General features: G+C 42.4%; 1 protein-coding gene across 2 annotated transcripts in view; it reads left to right on the plus strand.

Moving 5' to 3' along the window:
• REC114 (REC114 meiotic recombination protein) overlaps positions 1-17,055 on the plus strand; it is a 107,335-nt gene extending 90,280 nt beyond the window's left edge. Inside the window, exons 3-6 of one of the 2 annotated variants that reach the window (XM_032418099.1) lie at positions 1,804-1,887; positions 8,843-9,055; positions 14,114-14,203; positions 16,802-17,055. In XM_032418099.1, the coding sequence (XP_032273990.1) occupies positions 1,804-1,887; positions 8,843-9,055; positions 14,114-14,203; positions 16,802-16,966 (552 nt within the window). In that variant the 3' untranslated portion in view covers positions 16,967-17,055. The remainder of the gene's footprint in view (positions 1-1,803; positions 1,888-8,842; positions 9,056-14,113; positions 14,204-16,801) is intronic. The other variant, XM_032418100.1, reaches the window with a different exon arrangement.

Genomic DNA, 17,055 nt, shown 5'->3' on the forward strand with positions numbered 1-17,055 from the left:
TAAAATTTTACCAACTGCTTTTTATTTTTAAAATGTGGCTATTAGAAAATTGAAAATTACATATGTGGCTCAAATTATATTTCTCCTGAACAGCACTGATATAGAGCATTTATTATTTCTTACAGTTGGATACTGTTGTAAAGAGTACCATATTTTATTTAACCAGTCCACTGTTGATGTATACTTGAGTTGTTTCCAGTCTTTTACTATTAAAAATGCAGAAATCCTTAACTCTGTCCTTGCATCACTTCACACGTGTGCAGGTGGATCCGTGAAATGAATTCCCAGGATGGGAGTTGCCAGATTAAAGAATATTGCATTTGTAATGTTGATCCTGCCAAATTATCCTCCGTAGGAGTTGTACCAGTTTGGGGGCACCTGGGTGGCTCAGTCGGTTAAGCATCTGACTCTTGATCTGCGCTCAGGTCTTGATCTCAGGGTTGTGGGTTCAAGTCCCGCATTGGGTGTGAGTTCACGCCCAGCAGGGAGCCTACTTAAAAAAAAAAAAAAAAAAGAGTTGTACCAGTTTGTGCTTCCACCAGCAATGTGTGTGAGTGCCAGGGTCCTTGTATACTGCCATTTTACACTACATACATGTTTGGGATCTAATAGTGAATGCATTTCTTTTTGGTAGTTCTGAGAGTTTTAAGAAGAAATCACAGATGGTTTGCCTAACTTCTTTTTTCATTAAAAAAAAAAAACCCTAGTATTAATGATGAAACTCTTAGAATCAACATTTTAGAAGTGACTCTTTTTCTTTCTTTTTTAAATGAAAATGCTGAGGAATTAACATCCAGTTTTCCCAGGCTCTAAATATCTCTGGAAGTTGTGGTTTCTCTATATACAGATTTAGGAAGAGAGACGCCGTGAGGGTTTGTATTTATAAGGGACGACGTTTTCTTCTGTTTTCTAATTGTTGGAGTTTTTTCCGATTCCTCCCAGATCCCTCCAGCAGCCTCCCCTGGCTGTGGGTCGGCTCCAGAACAGTACAGGGGAGACAAAGGAGCCCAGCAGGGGGCAGGCAGGATTTGCATACGGCCAGTTGTTCTGTTCCCGGGATCAGTTTTACTGAATGCTGAACGCATTCTCACTTAACGGGCTTCTTAACCGAGGAAATCCACTGACAACATAATTGGAGCTTATGAGTGAACACAGTGGTTAAACAGTCAATTCTATTTACTTTATTATTAATAAGCTACAGAAAAAAGTTCATCTTTTACCATTAGGATCTAACTGCTGTCTCTCTTTTGAGACTAGTGTGCCCTCTACTGCCCTCTTTGCCTTCTCTTGTTTTTTTTTTTTTCAGACTGAGATGAAAAAAGACATTCAGCATCCAAGAACAAGTTGCTTCAATTTTTCCATTCATAGGAATCTGAAAATAAGATTCTCATGAAGAGAACTCTCGCTATGTAGTTAGAGCTGTGTCAGATAAGCTAATAAATTAGTATATTGGAAACCCTTACCTTTCAGGAATATAAGCTAGTATTTTGGCAAATCCTAGAAATGTATTTTATAGCAACTATGACTGTGGACCTTTACTATCTTTAATATTTTTTTGATTTTCAATATGAAAAGATCAAGCAATAAAAGCTGAGACTCTTACTGTGGATCAGGTGGGAAGAGCACTGGGCTCGGGGACTTACTGGAAGGGTCATCCTTGGCAGTGGGTGAAATTGAGCCATTTCTACTCTGCTAAATTTCAGAATAAATGTACAGCTTTCTAATAGGAGGCAGCTGCACCAGAGCCATTCTTCATGTCCCTTTTTGCTTCTGTAGCTAATTGTTTTAATTGTTTTGTTTCAGGAAGGGTTTTCACTCATTGGTAGCAAGAACTGGTTGAAGATTGTGAGACGCATGGATTGTCTGTTGTTTGGAACAACAATAAAGGCAAGAGGCCCTGTGGCCAACTGTTTTAAGCCAACGATCATACCCTTCTCATCTTCTAAGTGTGCATGGCGGGGGTGGGGGTGGGGGCTTCTTGTTGCAGGTAAAATGGAACGGGCCTGATTCCATATGTTTCAGAAAGGTTTGCACTCTGAGCAGACCGTGAACCCCGGGCTGCAGGGAGGCAGGGGCCCAGTGAGCGAGAGGGTGTTGCTGAGGAGCCAAGGGAGCCAAGGCTTCGATCTGACGGAGCGGCCCAACCATTCTCCACTCCCCAGGCACATGCTGGGGGGACGTGGGGCACGTCATTGTTTGGCTTACTATTTTCGAATGCTTTACTGAGTATGTCTTTTCATTTTCCCTCTTTAATATTAAAAAATATCCCTTTTATTTGCTTTCTAGCAGCATTAAACGTAAAGAATGATCCTCATCAAAGACACACACAGACTAATCATCTGGATTATTTTCTTTCAGAAATAACTATAAAAAACCAATCTGTTAACATTCATTGAGTAGATAATACTGAAATTTAGGTGAAAGATCCTAATTTTTCATGGGCGCATAGACTGGGAGTTGGAAGAGCACCTAATAGAGAATCTAAGGGAAAGGTCTTAGCCTGGGGTCCACTCCTCCAAAGGGGCCTTTAAGAATTCAGGGGACTATGGATTTTCACTGACCTCTAATTGAAATTTATCATTTCCTTCAGTTATGAATGTGGGCATCAGACACAGTCGTATTAGACCTTTGCACCAATAGAAGTCAGCTAATTTCATACCACATCACAATTTCTGAGAACTTCAGTTGTCAGTCATGCTCATTGCTGCCTCAGAATTATGGTGGTCATTAGACCCGCTGTTAGATCTTTTTATTGCGTATGTTAATAAGCATATATACTGTTAGTTCACAAATTAGTGTTTTAATATTGTAGTAGACTACTTCAGGATAATTGGTTTCCTTTATAATCTAATGTATTTTATGTGATTAAAAGCGTTGTTTTGAGAAGTGGTCCGCTGGCTTCACCAGACCGCCAAAGGGGTCTGCAGCACATACTCAAAAACCCTGTTGCACATTTTCAAGAGCTCCTGTTTTCATTTTATGTATGAGGGAATGGAATTCTACTTCCACCACTAGGCCAGGTTATAACTCGTCAGAGAGCCGGGCCACCCACTGGTCTTCTGACTCCCGGCCCTGGCCCGCATCATGACAGAACATTGACTTTGAACTCGCAGGTCTGCTGATACACAGATTTTTTTTTTTTTGATAAGTACTGTACAGCACTGTAAATGTATTTGCTCTTCCTTATGATTTTCTTAACATTCTCTTTTCTCTAGCTTACTTCATTATAAGAATACAGTATATAATACATGTAACATACAAAGTGTGTTGATCGACTGTTCGTGTTATGGGTAAGGCTTCCTGTCAATAGTAGGCTACTAGTAGCTAAGTTTTGGGGGAGTCATAAGTCATACTTGGACTTTCAACTGCGTGGGGGTCAGCACCCCTCACCTCTCACTCTAGAGTCAACTATATATGTCTTTTAAAAGTTACACCATGCCGTATGTCTGATACCTGAGTTTTAACTTTTTCCTGATACATATTACTATTAAAAATTTTAACTATAAAGAGCAAAATAAAAACCAAGCAATTAGACCACTCAAAAATAATCATTATTAACATTTGAAGTTGTTACTTGACATATATATTCTTTCAGTTAGGATAGCATTCACATGCATGTGACAGAAAATCCAGGCATAATGGCCCCCCAAATTAGGGGTTTATTTTTTTCACTAAATAACAAATCTAGAAACAGGCAGTTGCTAGCATTGGCTCAGCAATTTCACAGTGCCAAGGTCAACATCTTTGCAATTCCCCTGCCTTACAAAATGGCAGCTGTAGCTTGACTGAATTTCTATTCGAGGAAAACCAGCTTCTTCGTCCCTTTCATAAAGAAAGCATAAACTTTCCTGTAAGGCTTCTTTCTACTTTCCACAACCCCTAGAATAGGTCTTCTTATGTCTCATGGACCAGAACAGTGTAATGTGGCCAGTCCCAGTTTGCTAACATTAGCAAAATGAGCGTTTGGCTTTCCCAGCCTCTCGTATGTATCTGCTCATGGCAATGAACAGTGTGTACCATATAGATAATTTATACATTTGGGATTGTATTATACAGAGTGCTTTGTTCCTGCTGTCTTGTCATGGAACATTACATCAGGAATGTGATCCTGAGTCATGACTTTCTTAGTCTTTGAAAATGTGATTCTTCATGGCTACATAGCATTTTATTGTTTGGATGCAACATGATTCGGCTAATTCCCAAGTTTTCACTATTATAAAAACGTTTTGATTTTCATAAGGATTTATTTACAGGGTTCTTGAGATAGGAGTCCTGGAAGTATGTGTATTTATTTTGTAAATCTGCCCTCTCTATAGGTCACTCCTGTTTCTCTAGCACTAGTGAATTTAAGAATGCTCATTTATCCAAATTCTTCCCAATAGGGAGATATAATTTAAATTTTAAAGCTAGCTTCCAATCTGATTGGCAGAAATGAGCATCTTCCTTTAATTTGCATTTCTTCTTTGAATCACCTACCTACTGGTTTTGACTTATTTTCCTCTTCAAAGTATTTAGACAGAATATGTATAGAGATTACAGTTATATACATGTAGAAACATATATATTCTACATGCTATGTAGAAATATGTATTTATGTAATTTGTGTAATTTATATATATATGTATATAAGTATTGTACATATATACTGATTTTAGAAATATTTAAGGTTAGGAAGCTTTCGCCTACTGTTACTGTGAATGGTATTCTTTATCCCAAAGATATTTCTAGCTGCTTATTATTAGACTATTTCTGAATTAATTGAAATTTGGCTTCCTCACTAAACTTACATTAACTCTGATTTGTTAATTTTTTAATTCTTAGGAAAGTGATTTTATAATCTACACTGACAATTTTATTTTTTTCCAGTAGTTTATACTTATTACTTTTCTCACCTTACTGAATTACCTGGACCTTTCAGAACCTAATTTCATGGTTATAGCGTCATCCTTGACCTCTTGTTGTCTTGAATGGGAAGTAGTATTTAGACGTTAAGAACATTTCTAGCTGTTGATCAGATATTCTTTAACATGTAAGGGAGGTATTCTTTCAGTTAAAGTTTACTTACTAATTCTTTTATCAGGATTACATATTGATTTATCAAAAGATTTTTGACACCTTCTCAAGATCATGTTTTTTTTTTTCCTTTTTGTGATCTACTGATATAACAATATTGAACCAACAGATTCTTTTCTTTTTTCGCCTTACCTGGAAAAGGATATCTTTGGTGTTTCTTGCCTTGGATAACTTTTAGTTAACCATATATAATGTAACAAACACCATTGTTTAAGTTGACAAATGGAAGAAGTATTTTGAAATAAAGTTTTTATTCTGTTAACAGCAATTTAATATAGCTTAAATTCTGTGGGTAAATAGATTATATTTCTTTTCTCTCTGGATGAAATAAGCAGATTGTTTAAGTTCTGCCTATTTGCAAATTGGGCTTCCTTTTTTTCAGTAATTGTGATCAAAATGGTCCAGGTTAATCGGCTAACAGTCATCATTTAATTACCTATCTGCAGGGACTTTGGTTTAGAGGAGTAAACATAAACCACTGTCCTCTTTACCCCCAGGAACTCACTGAATCATGTTTTCATCATTTTGTCTGGCCTACGCTTGATTTCAAAGTAAAGAGTCAAAGAATGTGTTGAAGCCCCTTCTCTCATTCAGTCCTTTTTTTTGTACTCCCCTGTCCTTCCTTTTCTATGGCAGATGAATTCTCTACCAGCAGTAGGAAAAATTGCTTCGGTTGGGGTCCTAGTAGTGATGGGAAACTTCATACAGACAGATCTGGGCAATGAATCTAAAAGCAGCAGGAAAACCCAGCAGGTCGGTGAGGCCCTGTGTCTCCTTGGCTCTCCTCCCACGTGGTGCTGACCAGGCCCACGTCTTACATGTGGGCTGCTGCCGTATGACACCAGCCGGAGAGCCTGCAGCTTAAGAACTGCCAAAAGCAGATGCTGTTCACACCTGTGAGTCAGAATTTACTGGGCATGGTGCCTCCCAGAAGGTGGAGCCTGATTTTCTTGTGAGTACATGATCAGTGTCTAGAGGCAAGCCCTTATCCTTCACTTTTGTTTCCTCAAGGTGTCTGTGTGAAGGGAGTTTTCTGCTTGTTGTAATAACTTGAAATTAAGTGTTCTGAAGTAGCGGGGAGAACAATCTAACAGGTAAACCATCACTTAAAATACAGTAATTTTGAGCTAATCTCTTTAGATGATAGACTGTATATTTAGGCCAGTTCATGGCTGTTGGCATATACTTGAAAACTTTTCATTTCACCACAAGGAGCCCTTTCTCACTTTTAATTATGGCATAAGAATACATCTTATCAAGATTTTCGACTTAGGCGTCCTTCTTGTTACCCCAGTGGCAGCTTTTCCATTGTGGTGCCCCATTGGCATTGAGGATGTGGGATGGCAATGTAGCTCATTGTCACATTTTTTCCTGATGCACCTCAGTTTTATCTTGGGTCTACATGCATTGGGGTGATATTTCTGGCTTCAGATGATAAGCTCAAATTCTGAGAATTTTACAGAAGCAAACTTGGAGCAAGCCTTCAGTTAGGCTATCACGCATATAGCCTACCCTGTCATTCTTGGAACTACATTCTAAAGAAACCCTAACTGTCCAGACTGTTCTTATCTATACTGACATATAGATAGCTCTAGACCTACATGACTGGTGTGAGATCTTTGCCCTGCTGATACACTTAATAATTGTCTGTTTCTGTAGACAGCCTTTCGTCCAGCTCTGAGGTACAATTTTTAATGTGATTGCTTGTCAAATATTAGATAATTACAGAGTCAGCATGGGAATAGCTAATATAGATGTCTTCATATAGAGTTTAAACTAGGGTAAGCTGGAAACAGCTAATTACTTGTAAACAGAAAAGCAGCTCAATTTCACACACACACACACACACACACACACACACACACACACACAGATTCATAGAATTGCCAAAAATGGAATGTATAGGTCTCTTACCAGTTCTTTCTCCTTCCTCGGGGAAGATCAGCTTTCAATTACTCTTGACCATTTGGGGATTGTTCATCCAAGAGAAAAATGGCTAAGGAGATGAATAGGCAATCCAGAAAAGAAAAAATACAGATGACCAATAAGTGGAAGAGAAATATTTGACCTTATTTGTAATCAAAGAAATGAAATCCTACAATAAAAATCTATGTTAACCTAGTAGAGTAAGTAAAAAAAGTTTAAAAAGAATAAGAATCTCCAGTGTCGGAGGGTACAGACAGACAGACCATCAGTAGGAGTAAATTGATAGTGTCTTGCCCGGAGCAGTTTGGCATTAGGTACCAAAATACACAAGACCTTCTGACCAGGCAGATGGATGCACAAAGATGTGTGTATGAGAATGCCTACCACAGCTTTGTGGTTTATAAGGGGACAAAAGGCTGTAAATAACTTAAATGTTTGTCAGTAGGGGGCCAGTTAAATAAAGGAATACTCTTCAGTCATTAAGAGCAATGAACTATCCTTCTATTTTTATATTCTTAGGTTACTAAATGGTAGTGTAGTCTAACGTAGCCATGTAATATATAACCCACAGTGGATAAGTGGGTATATATGTTCTAAGATATGTATATATTGGAGTATTCCCTTTTCGTATTTTTTCATTGTTTTAGGGGTAGTGATAATGGGTTATCTTAGGATAAAGATTAAATGAATTAGGAAATGAAGAGAACCCAACAGTGGCAGTAAAGAGGGAGCAGTGTCTATTCTTCTAAACATGATACCTCCTCATCACTTAGACATGCCCAGAGTTTTCTGTAATGTAAATATGTGGCTTTGCCTAATGGCTTTATCTAAAAATTTAAACAGTGCAAATTGGGAACAGGCAAACCAAGGGATTTTGCCTGTGGGAACTTAAAAGGGTTTTGTTAGCTGTAGTTGGAAACATTTTCCCATTAGTAGAGTGATTTATGTATTTAATAAATGGAAAGTACTGTCACTGTGCTAAGTTAGCATCTGGATATCTTTAACGAAGAAACTGAACAAAGGCACACCATACATACCACCTGTCTGGTATGTATCGACTCCTCAAAACTAGGCAGAGTATTAGCTTCCTGGCAAAACAGGAAGCTACTTCTACTAAAATAATGGGTTTATTTTTGTCGTTACTGTTACAACATAGTTCTGTTTTTAAACTTACAATCAAATAAGTTTGATGTAGTTGCCAAACTTTTACAATGTTAACCGAATCTCCCCCACATTTGCTGATTTGCCAAGGGATAGAACTCATACAGCAAATGAGAGGCAACATGTGGTTTGTGTGGTAGGCTGGCTTTGTTCCGGATCTAGAGGATCTAGAGCGCTGCAGATTACCACTGTGACAGTCACTCGCTCTTAGCATCTGCCTGTCACCTGTTCCCCAGTCTTGTTGGTCAACTTCACTGGTTTGTTTGATGTGCCGTCTCCCTGGTTTGCTCTTTTACATACTTAGGTTTAGAAAAGTTTTTTTGAGCCAGCACTGATTTTCCACCTAAGGAATTAGAAGCTATGAAATCTTTATTCCAAAGTAAGACAAAACACTGATCTTTTACTGCAGTCAGTAGTGACTTTCCCGGTCTTTACGATATGGGCGTTTCCATTTTTGCTGATGTCAGTTCCCTGAAGGAGATGAATTTAGTAGGAGTGGTTCCCCAAAGGGGGAAGAAAAGAAATTACTGGCTTTTCTCTACCCACATTAACAATCTAGAGTAATCGCTCCTTTATCCAGACCTCTTCCCCTGCAAGCAAAGGCAAGCCCTCACTAGAAGACCGCCCAGTAAATAAGTGTATGACGAGGGTTACGGAGGCTAACTTTGGATTTGTCCCGTAGAACAAGAGTCGCATGTTCCGGGTGCAGTTTAGTGGAGGGTCCAAGGAGCAGGCCCTGGAACACTGCTGCAGCTGTGTGCAGAAGCTGGCCCAGTACGTGACTGTCCAGGTGCCCGACGCAGTCAGCCAGGAGCTCCGGCCGGGGCCCGGCCCGCTGAGGGCGGGTGAAAGCCCAGGGGAGGGCTGTGCGCAGCGCGTGCCACCGCAGCAGGGGGTAAGTAGGCGAGTGTGGTGGCTTCGTGAGAAGCCTGACAAGGTCTTGCTTCGGGGGGCCAAAATCACGGTGGAATTTGTTGAGTCTGGTTTATGGGTTAAAAGGTACCTAATGTTGAGTGACTTCTTTAAATTGAAGGTTGATCGTCACTGTAGCTACCTTCCTCCTAGAAATTAGACTAGCCAGGAGTCCCGGCTGTGTTCGGGGTGTCACTATAGACCGTGGCCCTCCACGTGATGGTCCATGGACTCTTCCCTGAGACCCTTTGCAGGGGTCTGTAAAGTCACCCTTGTTTTTATAATAATATGGCCTTATTTGCCCTTTTCATCGTGTCAGTATTTGCATTAACCTGACAACAGAACTGTGAGCAAAGCTGCTGTCCCCTTAGCACAGATCAAGGCAGTGACATCAGACCATGCAGGGAGTCAGCACCGTCTTCAGCAGCCGCTTGCGGGGAGGACACGCGCAGTGCGCTCTGCGCTCGGAAGCGCGGCAGCTGTTTCGAGGGGAGGTGCGTGTGCAGCCGCGCTGTGCACTGAGTCAGCCCGTGGGGCGCCCTTAGCCCCGGGAACGGCGGACAGACTGCCGCTCCCCGGCTTTGGGTATTCGGTGGGCATTTTCTCAAATGAAGTGAGCCTGTCCTTTTCGGAAAGCAACTAATTATATTTATCAACAATGACGAAATAAGCTTCTGCAGTGCAGACTGGAATCTTGGAAAACTTCTTCCCGCCGCTGGACCGGCACGGCTGCCTGACCCGGAAGACTTTTCTGACAGCGCTACTAAGGAACAGGAGTGTGTTTCTTTTTTAGAAATAATTATATGACAAAAAGTTTCAACCGTTTGGAAGATCTGTATAGTCCGGTGAACCAGTATTTTCCAAGTGACCAATCCATGATGCTACAAAATCATGCGCGGATAGAGAGCCGCTCAAAGTACACAACAGCCCAGTGGTTTTAATAGGACAGAGTGTAACTGGTTCGTTGCTGTGATTTCAGATTCTATGTTACAACCAACTTTTAAGAACCTATCTCTTGGTGAGTTTTGATGTCCTATCAAAGAATATCCACCATGACCTGAAAAGGCTATTTTAAGATACTTCTGCCTTTTCCACCTACATACCTGTGTGAAGCCAGATTTTCTTCATGTACCTCATCCAAAGCAACAGATTGAATTCAGAAGTAGATAGGAGAGTCCAGCTGTCTTCCATTAAGCTAGACATTCCAGAGATTTGCAAAATCATGACATTTTTGTTTTAGGAAATAGTTGTTTTCATAAAAACATTTTTAATGACATATAATGGGTTCCTTTATTTTAAATGACTCAGTATTTTTAATTATTGTTTTCATTCTTAACATATAAATACCAGAAAGATATAACCAAAACCAAGTCTGTCCGAGGGCCTCAGTAATTTGTCCAAGTGTAAAGGGGTCTTTGATCATAAGTTGGAGAATCATTGTTACAGAATTTCTCCTGGAAGGACATATTCTAGCATTTCTTTGGCCTAATCCCAAATGCTGTTAGCATAAGCATCTACCTCTCCTCTTGAGATGAAATCCCAGTTTCAAGCTGGGTTTTTTATTTTCTACTTTGAGAAATGATTTTCCAAAGCTGGCTTCCTGTCCCTTCATCCTGTAAGGGCCCTTAAACCTACTGGACCGAGATGGTTCATTGTTGCTATTTTGCCACCAAGTTTCTGGTTCAGAATTTATCTAGGGCGAACATAAATTTACATTATTTATCATAAGGTCTTTTTCTTTGAACAACTACTGATTTTCTCTTGAATGTGTTTAGTTTGCCAAATAAGATTTTGTTTTAGGATTCTTTCCCTTCATTTGTTTCCGTCTGATCTTTTTTGTGAAGATGTCTTCATGCTAAAGCTGCATTTCTTATAAACCCTGGATCTAGTTTCAGGCATTTTGCCACATCAGCTCCCCGCTATTAAGAATCACTTCCCTACAAATGGGATGGAGTAGTTTATTATGAGGTACTTTATTGCTTATGATCCTTTGCCCCCTAAATAGATTATCTTCTTTGTAGGTTTCTTCGATCCGTTATGAGATTCAGATTATGGTACCCAGTGCATGGGGTGGGACAGGAACCAAATAGGGTCCTAGGATTTGGGAAGTAGGTCTGGAATGCCTTATAAAGGCAATGAAGATGCATCAGGCTAGAACCTAACCAGACTACACAATTATCTTAACATAAGAAGATAAACTGAGGCTATAGCACGGAACAGCAAACACAGGCTGAGGGTTGTGAGCTATAGCAGTGGGTGGAGGCTCTAGCTCTCTGATTTTGAAGGCTGGTCCCAAATATCTAGGTAGAAGCATCCCCAAAGTGGCTAGAAATTTTTCATGTCTTTTCTTGATTCTGTACTCAGGGGTTTTCCAAACTGTAGTTTGGTGTTATATGCAATGTTGTGCAAAGACCACAGGCTTTGGAATCAAAACGGATCTGGGTTTGAATCCTGACCCTATTAGTGGCTGTGTGATCTTGTGTGAGTCCCTGAACCTCATCTGTAACCTGGTGAGATGGAAATGTATACATGTACATATGTATATGTACACACACACACACACACACACAGATGTAGTACAACACCTGGGAAACATCTAAATAACGTTCCTCATCATGCCAGTCATTGCCAGTGCTGTTGCCCGCCCAGATCTGTGTTCCCTTGCAGATGAACAAGCGTGCGTGCCGGCTAGCTGGCCAGGGTCAGAGCTCCAGAGTCCGTGGGGCCGTAATGAGATGGAGTGTCTGAAGCTGCAGAGCAGAAGACAAGATGAAACCACTGGGTTAATCTGCCACAGTGTAGACATTGTGAAGCGCTGCCTAGAACATTCTAGTCTTCCTAATGGCAAAACATCCCCAGGTTTGCCCATAGCTGCTGCTGTGAAATGTAGGATCGTGCTCCCTTTCTCAGAATCCATCTTAAAGAATTGCACGCTGTGGCCAAGTTCTAATCATCTTGCTGCTCTCCTGTATTCAGGTGTGTCGTCTCCCTAATACCTATATATATATGTGTGTGTATTTTTTTTTTTTGGTCTGAAATAGTTCTCTTCTTTGCAGGTAGAGATAATTCCATGTCTTTCTACTTCAAGTTCTTGAGTCATTTCCCAGAGCATTTTGTTTTTACTTTCCCTCAGCCTTGTAATTTCGCTAATTGTGGCCTAACCAAGTGTTTCTCAACTTGAGGGCTTCTAAGGCAACCCAGTCCACCCCGAAGAGAGGGGCACAGGAAAGAGAATGGTAGTTCCTAGGTGAACTCTCCTTTGTCAATACAAGAAGCCCAGAAGAAGAAAGCACCCAGTTACTGTGTGCACAGAACCTTCTAAGTCCACACACTTGAGTAGAGGACGGTCTAAGCCCGAACCACCCTACCAGCCTCAGGCACCTCCCTCACAGTTGGCTACTGTTCAGTGTTTACACTACACCACATTTGATTGATGTCTGTCCCAGTTGTCTGAGGAACACGGTGTGAGCTGAACTGGTACAAATCCTAGGAAAGCATCACGTATCGGCACCAGAAGAAATGCCAGGCATGAGAGTCTGACTTTTATTTTCACAGGTGCGGAAACTGAACAGAGAAAGGGGGCTTGCCTAGGGACTTCTGGTTCATTTGAGTCCCTTAACGTTTTTGCTCATTTTTAGTATTCTTGACTGGTTTTCTTTTCTCTTTGTTCCTTCCTCCCTTCCTGTCACCCTGCCTTCTGTTTCTGATGCTTCCAGATGTACTTTTCTGTGAGTACCTACTGACTAGTGATAGTCAGCTTCCACATAGGATGAGACAAAAGATGGCACCCTCTGACTTCCGGCAGCCAGAACGTGCTGCTGACCGACAGAGGCACCTGCCAGGGAGGGCCTTAGTTTCCCCCCACATGATCCCGCCAGCTCACGGCTCGGGTGGGCACACCGTGTGCAACAGCCACAGGTGGCCCAAGCCTCGGCGGACCTGCAGACTGTGGCTAGGGAGGAGGGGGTGGGGCTTTGGAAGTAGTGCTTTGAGGTAGAAGCAGGCTTCCGAGCCTTTCGGGCCTCCAGGCCTCCTTCTACACTGTGCGGATTTTATCTGCCTGGAACACATCCTGTGTTCTGCCCAAGACAACCCCCTCACATTGTAGATTCTTTTGGAATAGCATGGATTCTGGAGCATCCCTGTGCTTCCTGCCTAGCATATAGCCCCCTGTGACTCGCCCCCTCCACCAAGAGCCTGAAGTCTTATACCTGCCTTCATTCCAGCACCTCTTAGGTTGCATTATAATCATTGTTTTACTTGTTAGGGTCTCACTGGGCTGTGGGTTTTTTTTTTTTGAAGATTTTATTTATTTGACAGAGAGAGACACAGCGAGAGAGGGAACACAAGCAGGGGAAGTGGGAGAGGGAGAAGCAGGCTTCCCACGGAGCAGGGAGCCCGATGCAGGGTTCGATCCCCGGACCCTGGGATCATGACCCGAGCCGAAGGCAGACACTTAACGACTGAGCCACCCAGGCGCCCCTGGGCTGTGGGTTCTTGAGGGCTGGACTTCTGCCTTGTTCCCTGTGGCCCTTTCCCTTTCTCACCCCGGGGTCTAGTAGGCACAAACATTGTTGAATGAAGATATCTTGGTATTTTACTCACAGAACTCATCCCCTCAGAATATCTAAAAAGATTTTTTTTTAAGTTTTATTAAAAGCATATGGTTATCTTGAAATTATAGGGTTCCCCCTGCCCGCTGCTCTGCTTTTCTGCAACGATGATGTCTTACTTGAGGCCTAACTCCCAGAAGGGAACAGTCCGTGAGCCGAAGCTGCTGGCGGCCGCACTGACAGCCCCGCGGGAGCGCGCTGGCGGACACGGAGGGCCAGATACCGGGCCCGCGCGGGGAGCCTCCGACGCAAGCGGTCCTCTCCTGCCCAGCGGAACCCGGGGCAGCCTCCACCGACGAGGACTCCACGCCCTTTACTGACACTGGCACTGTCTTTTCCCACAAGCACACGTGTTGCCACTCGTCTGACGGCCGGTGGCGTTTATGGTTACGTTCAGCTCGCCCCCTAACTGCAGCCTCTCCTTGCAGCCCGCCCAGAACCCGGAGAAGCCGCAGCCGTGTGGACCGGCCAGCGCGAGCGCTTCCGGAGGAAGGACGTCAGTGAGCCGGCTGGCTCAGGTAGAGCCTGTCTCCCTGCTGTTTCCCTCGGCCATGAAAACAGTGACCCTGAGGAATCTGCGTCCCGTGGTCACCCCTTGTTGGGGAAGAGTAAGCAGAAGCTCGTGAAGACAGGCGGGCTGTTAGCCTCCGCCCGGGGCCAGCGCCCGCGGAAGAGCGGCCTGCGGAGGAAGTAGGGGTGGGGCGGGCGGGGCGGGCCTGGCAGTCGTGGTTCGGTGGGTGAGAGCAAGGATTTAATTACCACTTCCCCAGAAAAGAGGGAGAGAGGGAAGAATTTCCATTGAATTTTGGACATGAAATTTGAGAACTACCCTAAGACAAGTATCAGTATCAATTTGGAATCAGATCAGTGATGGTTTCTGTAGGGGCAGATTTCCAGCGCTAAGATCTCAGCTAAGGATGTGCGGGAAGCCAGGAGGAGTCAGCTTTGTTCGCACAGACTTGCTTTCAGACATCCCTCTCCCCTTGCAGTTTGCTGTTACCAAAGAGTCCCACAGAATCTATTCATTCAAACTCAGGGTTACTTGTTGCCTGCTCTGCTGGGAGCTCCTTGAGGCCTGTCTTCTCACGGCGGTTCCCTGCTGCGCCCGACAACAGCTTGTGCCTTCCATGCGATTCTGCGTGGAAATTAGCAATATTCAAGGATGAATTTTCTTTAGAGAGAGCACGTATGAGCCAGGGGAGGGGGGGAGAGAGAGAGTCTCAAGCAGACTCCATGCTAAGCGCAGAGCCCAACATCGGGCTGGATCCCATGACCCTGAGATCATGACCTGAGCTGAAATCGAGAGTCAGTTGCTTAACCGACTGAGCCACCCAGGTGCCCCTGAATTTTCTTTTTAATGTATTTATTGAACTGTGCTAACAGTGGTATAAAACAGAAGACATTGGAGTTTTCTCCATCTGGCTTACCACTAACTCAAACGGTCATAGAACTAAAAACTTAAGAGCGAAGAAGACTAAGAATTCATGTCTATTTCTTTTAATAACTCAAGTAACCACGACCAAAAAAACTCCAAAAAACAAAACCTAAAAACCTCTTTGTCCAGCAGATCAAACTCTATAGTGCCCCAGTGTAGCCTCATATTTGCATTGTGGTTAGAGGTTAATTGAATGAGTGGCTGAGGACAGGAGAGCCACAAAAAACATGGAAACAAGGCAGGGTGTGATATCCTTCTTCAGGAAATGTCAGTTGCTATAAAAAGTGTATCTTAGCCTAATTTATTTACATAGTATGGAACCATGTAAAAACAAGAAAAAGCACCAGGCTGGCAGCTCAGATATGCTACTCATTTGCTCTAAACTTCTAGACAAGTCATTCCATGAATGTAAGTGGGTAAAACTTTTTGAAACCAATTTAGCAATATAGATCAAATTTAATTACCTATAATAATTCCATTTCAGCTACATAAACATGCGTATAAGGATGCCCTTCATAGTGATGATCATAGAAACAAGACTGGAAACAACATAAATGTTCACTAACAGGATACTAAGTGGTTTTAAGTGTGGTATAAACACAGTGGAGGGCTCCATGTTACTTTCATGTTCTTTCTAAGTAGATTCTGAGAAGCTGGTTTGAATTTAGAAAAGGAAAGGTCTATTACAGATAGTTTCTAGAGAAATATCAATTGTAGACACACACACCAAACCATGCCATCCATAGAAGGGGCATAAAACCACCCACCCAGGAGAAGGAGCGTGAGGCGTCAAAGCGGCAAACGTGGAGGGAACACTGCCGAGCCGGAGCCCACATATCACATGAGACTGGGGATCCGGTGTCACCGTATCCTCCAGATTGCCAAGCACTGTCAGACTTTGATTTGAACTCTAATATCTAAATATTAGCAACTTATTATAGTGGTTTTAAAACACTGCAAGTTACCAAAGAAGACATACAGATGGCAATTAAGCAAGTGAAAAACTTGCTCGACACTATGTGACCTCATTTATGACACTCTGGAAAAGGCAAAGCTGTAAGGTATGGACAACAGATGAGTGGTTGCCAGGGGTTAAGTGTTGACAACAAGAGTGGAGGTAGTGTGAAGAAATTTTCTGGGGGTGGGGGGTGGGGGGGTATGGAAATGTCTGTCTCTTGATTGTTGTGATAGTTACCATGCTTCTCTCCCTGTGAAACTTCATGAACAGGACTGGAAAGAGACATGAGTGAGTTAATTAGGTCCTCTGATCAGTCAGTTTGTGACTTCTCTTTATTACATTCAAAACCCTCTTTCCACATGGTGAACTGCTCACACCCATCCATCTATGAGGTGGGAAGATGAACAAAGCTAGTGCATTTCATTCACTGACAACTCTGTCAATCCACAAAATGTTAGCACAGTATTCTTCATTAAAGCAGGATCTTAACTTTGTAAATCATTTCATTAATACATTTGAAATACTTAGGGCTACAAGTTGATCTCACTTCCTATGTATATTTAGAAACATTATCTAAAGGAACCCTATAAAGCTTATAATAAGCACTAATTTTTGGTGTATGTTTCCCTAATATTTCCTTAAAGCAAAGTTTTTCTGTGTTCTATTCAGGCTGTTGCTTTTGGCTATAATCTCTAATAAACTACTCTTCTGAAATCCCCACAGTCTCTCCTGGTGTCAGAGGAGCGGCCCCCGGTCCGTGAACAATCTGCGTGGGACACGGAAGAGTTAGGCCCCTTTCTACGCTTGTGCCTCATGGATCAGAATTTCCCCGCGTTTGTGGAAGAGGTGGAAAAGGAACTCAAAAAGCTGACAGGGTTGAGAAATTAACACTCCACATACATACAGAACTAAGGAAGTTGAAAGCACTGAAAAAGTGCTTCCCCTTAAGTTTAGATACAAGAATAAAGAGTATTATT

The sequence above is a fragment of the Phoca vitulina genome, unplaced genomic scaffold (assembly GCF_004348235.1).
Source record: "Phoca vitulina isolate PV1807 unplaced genomic scaffold, GSC_HSeal_1.0 scaffold20, whole genome shotgun sequence".
NCBI lineage: Eukaryota > Metazoa > Chordata > Mammalia > Carnivora > Phocidae > Phoca > Phoca vitulina.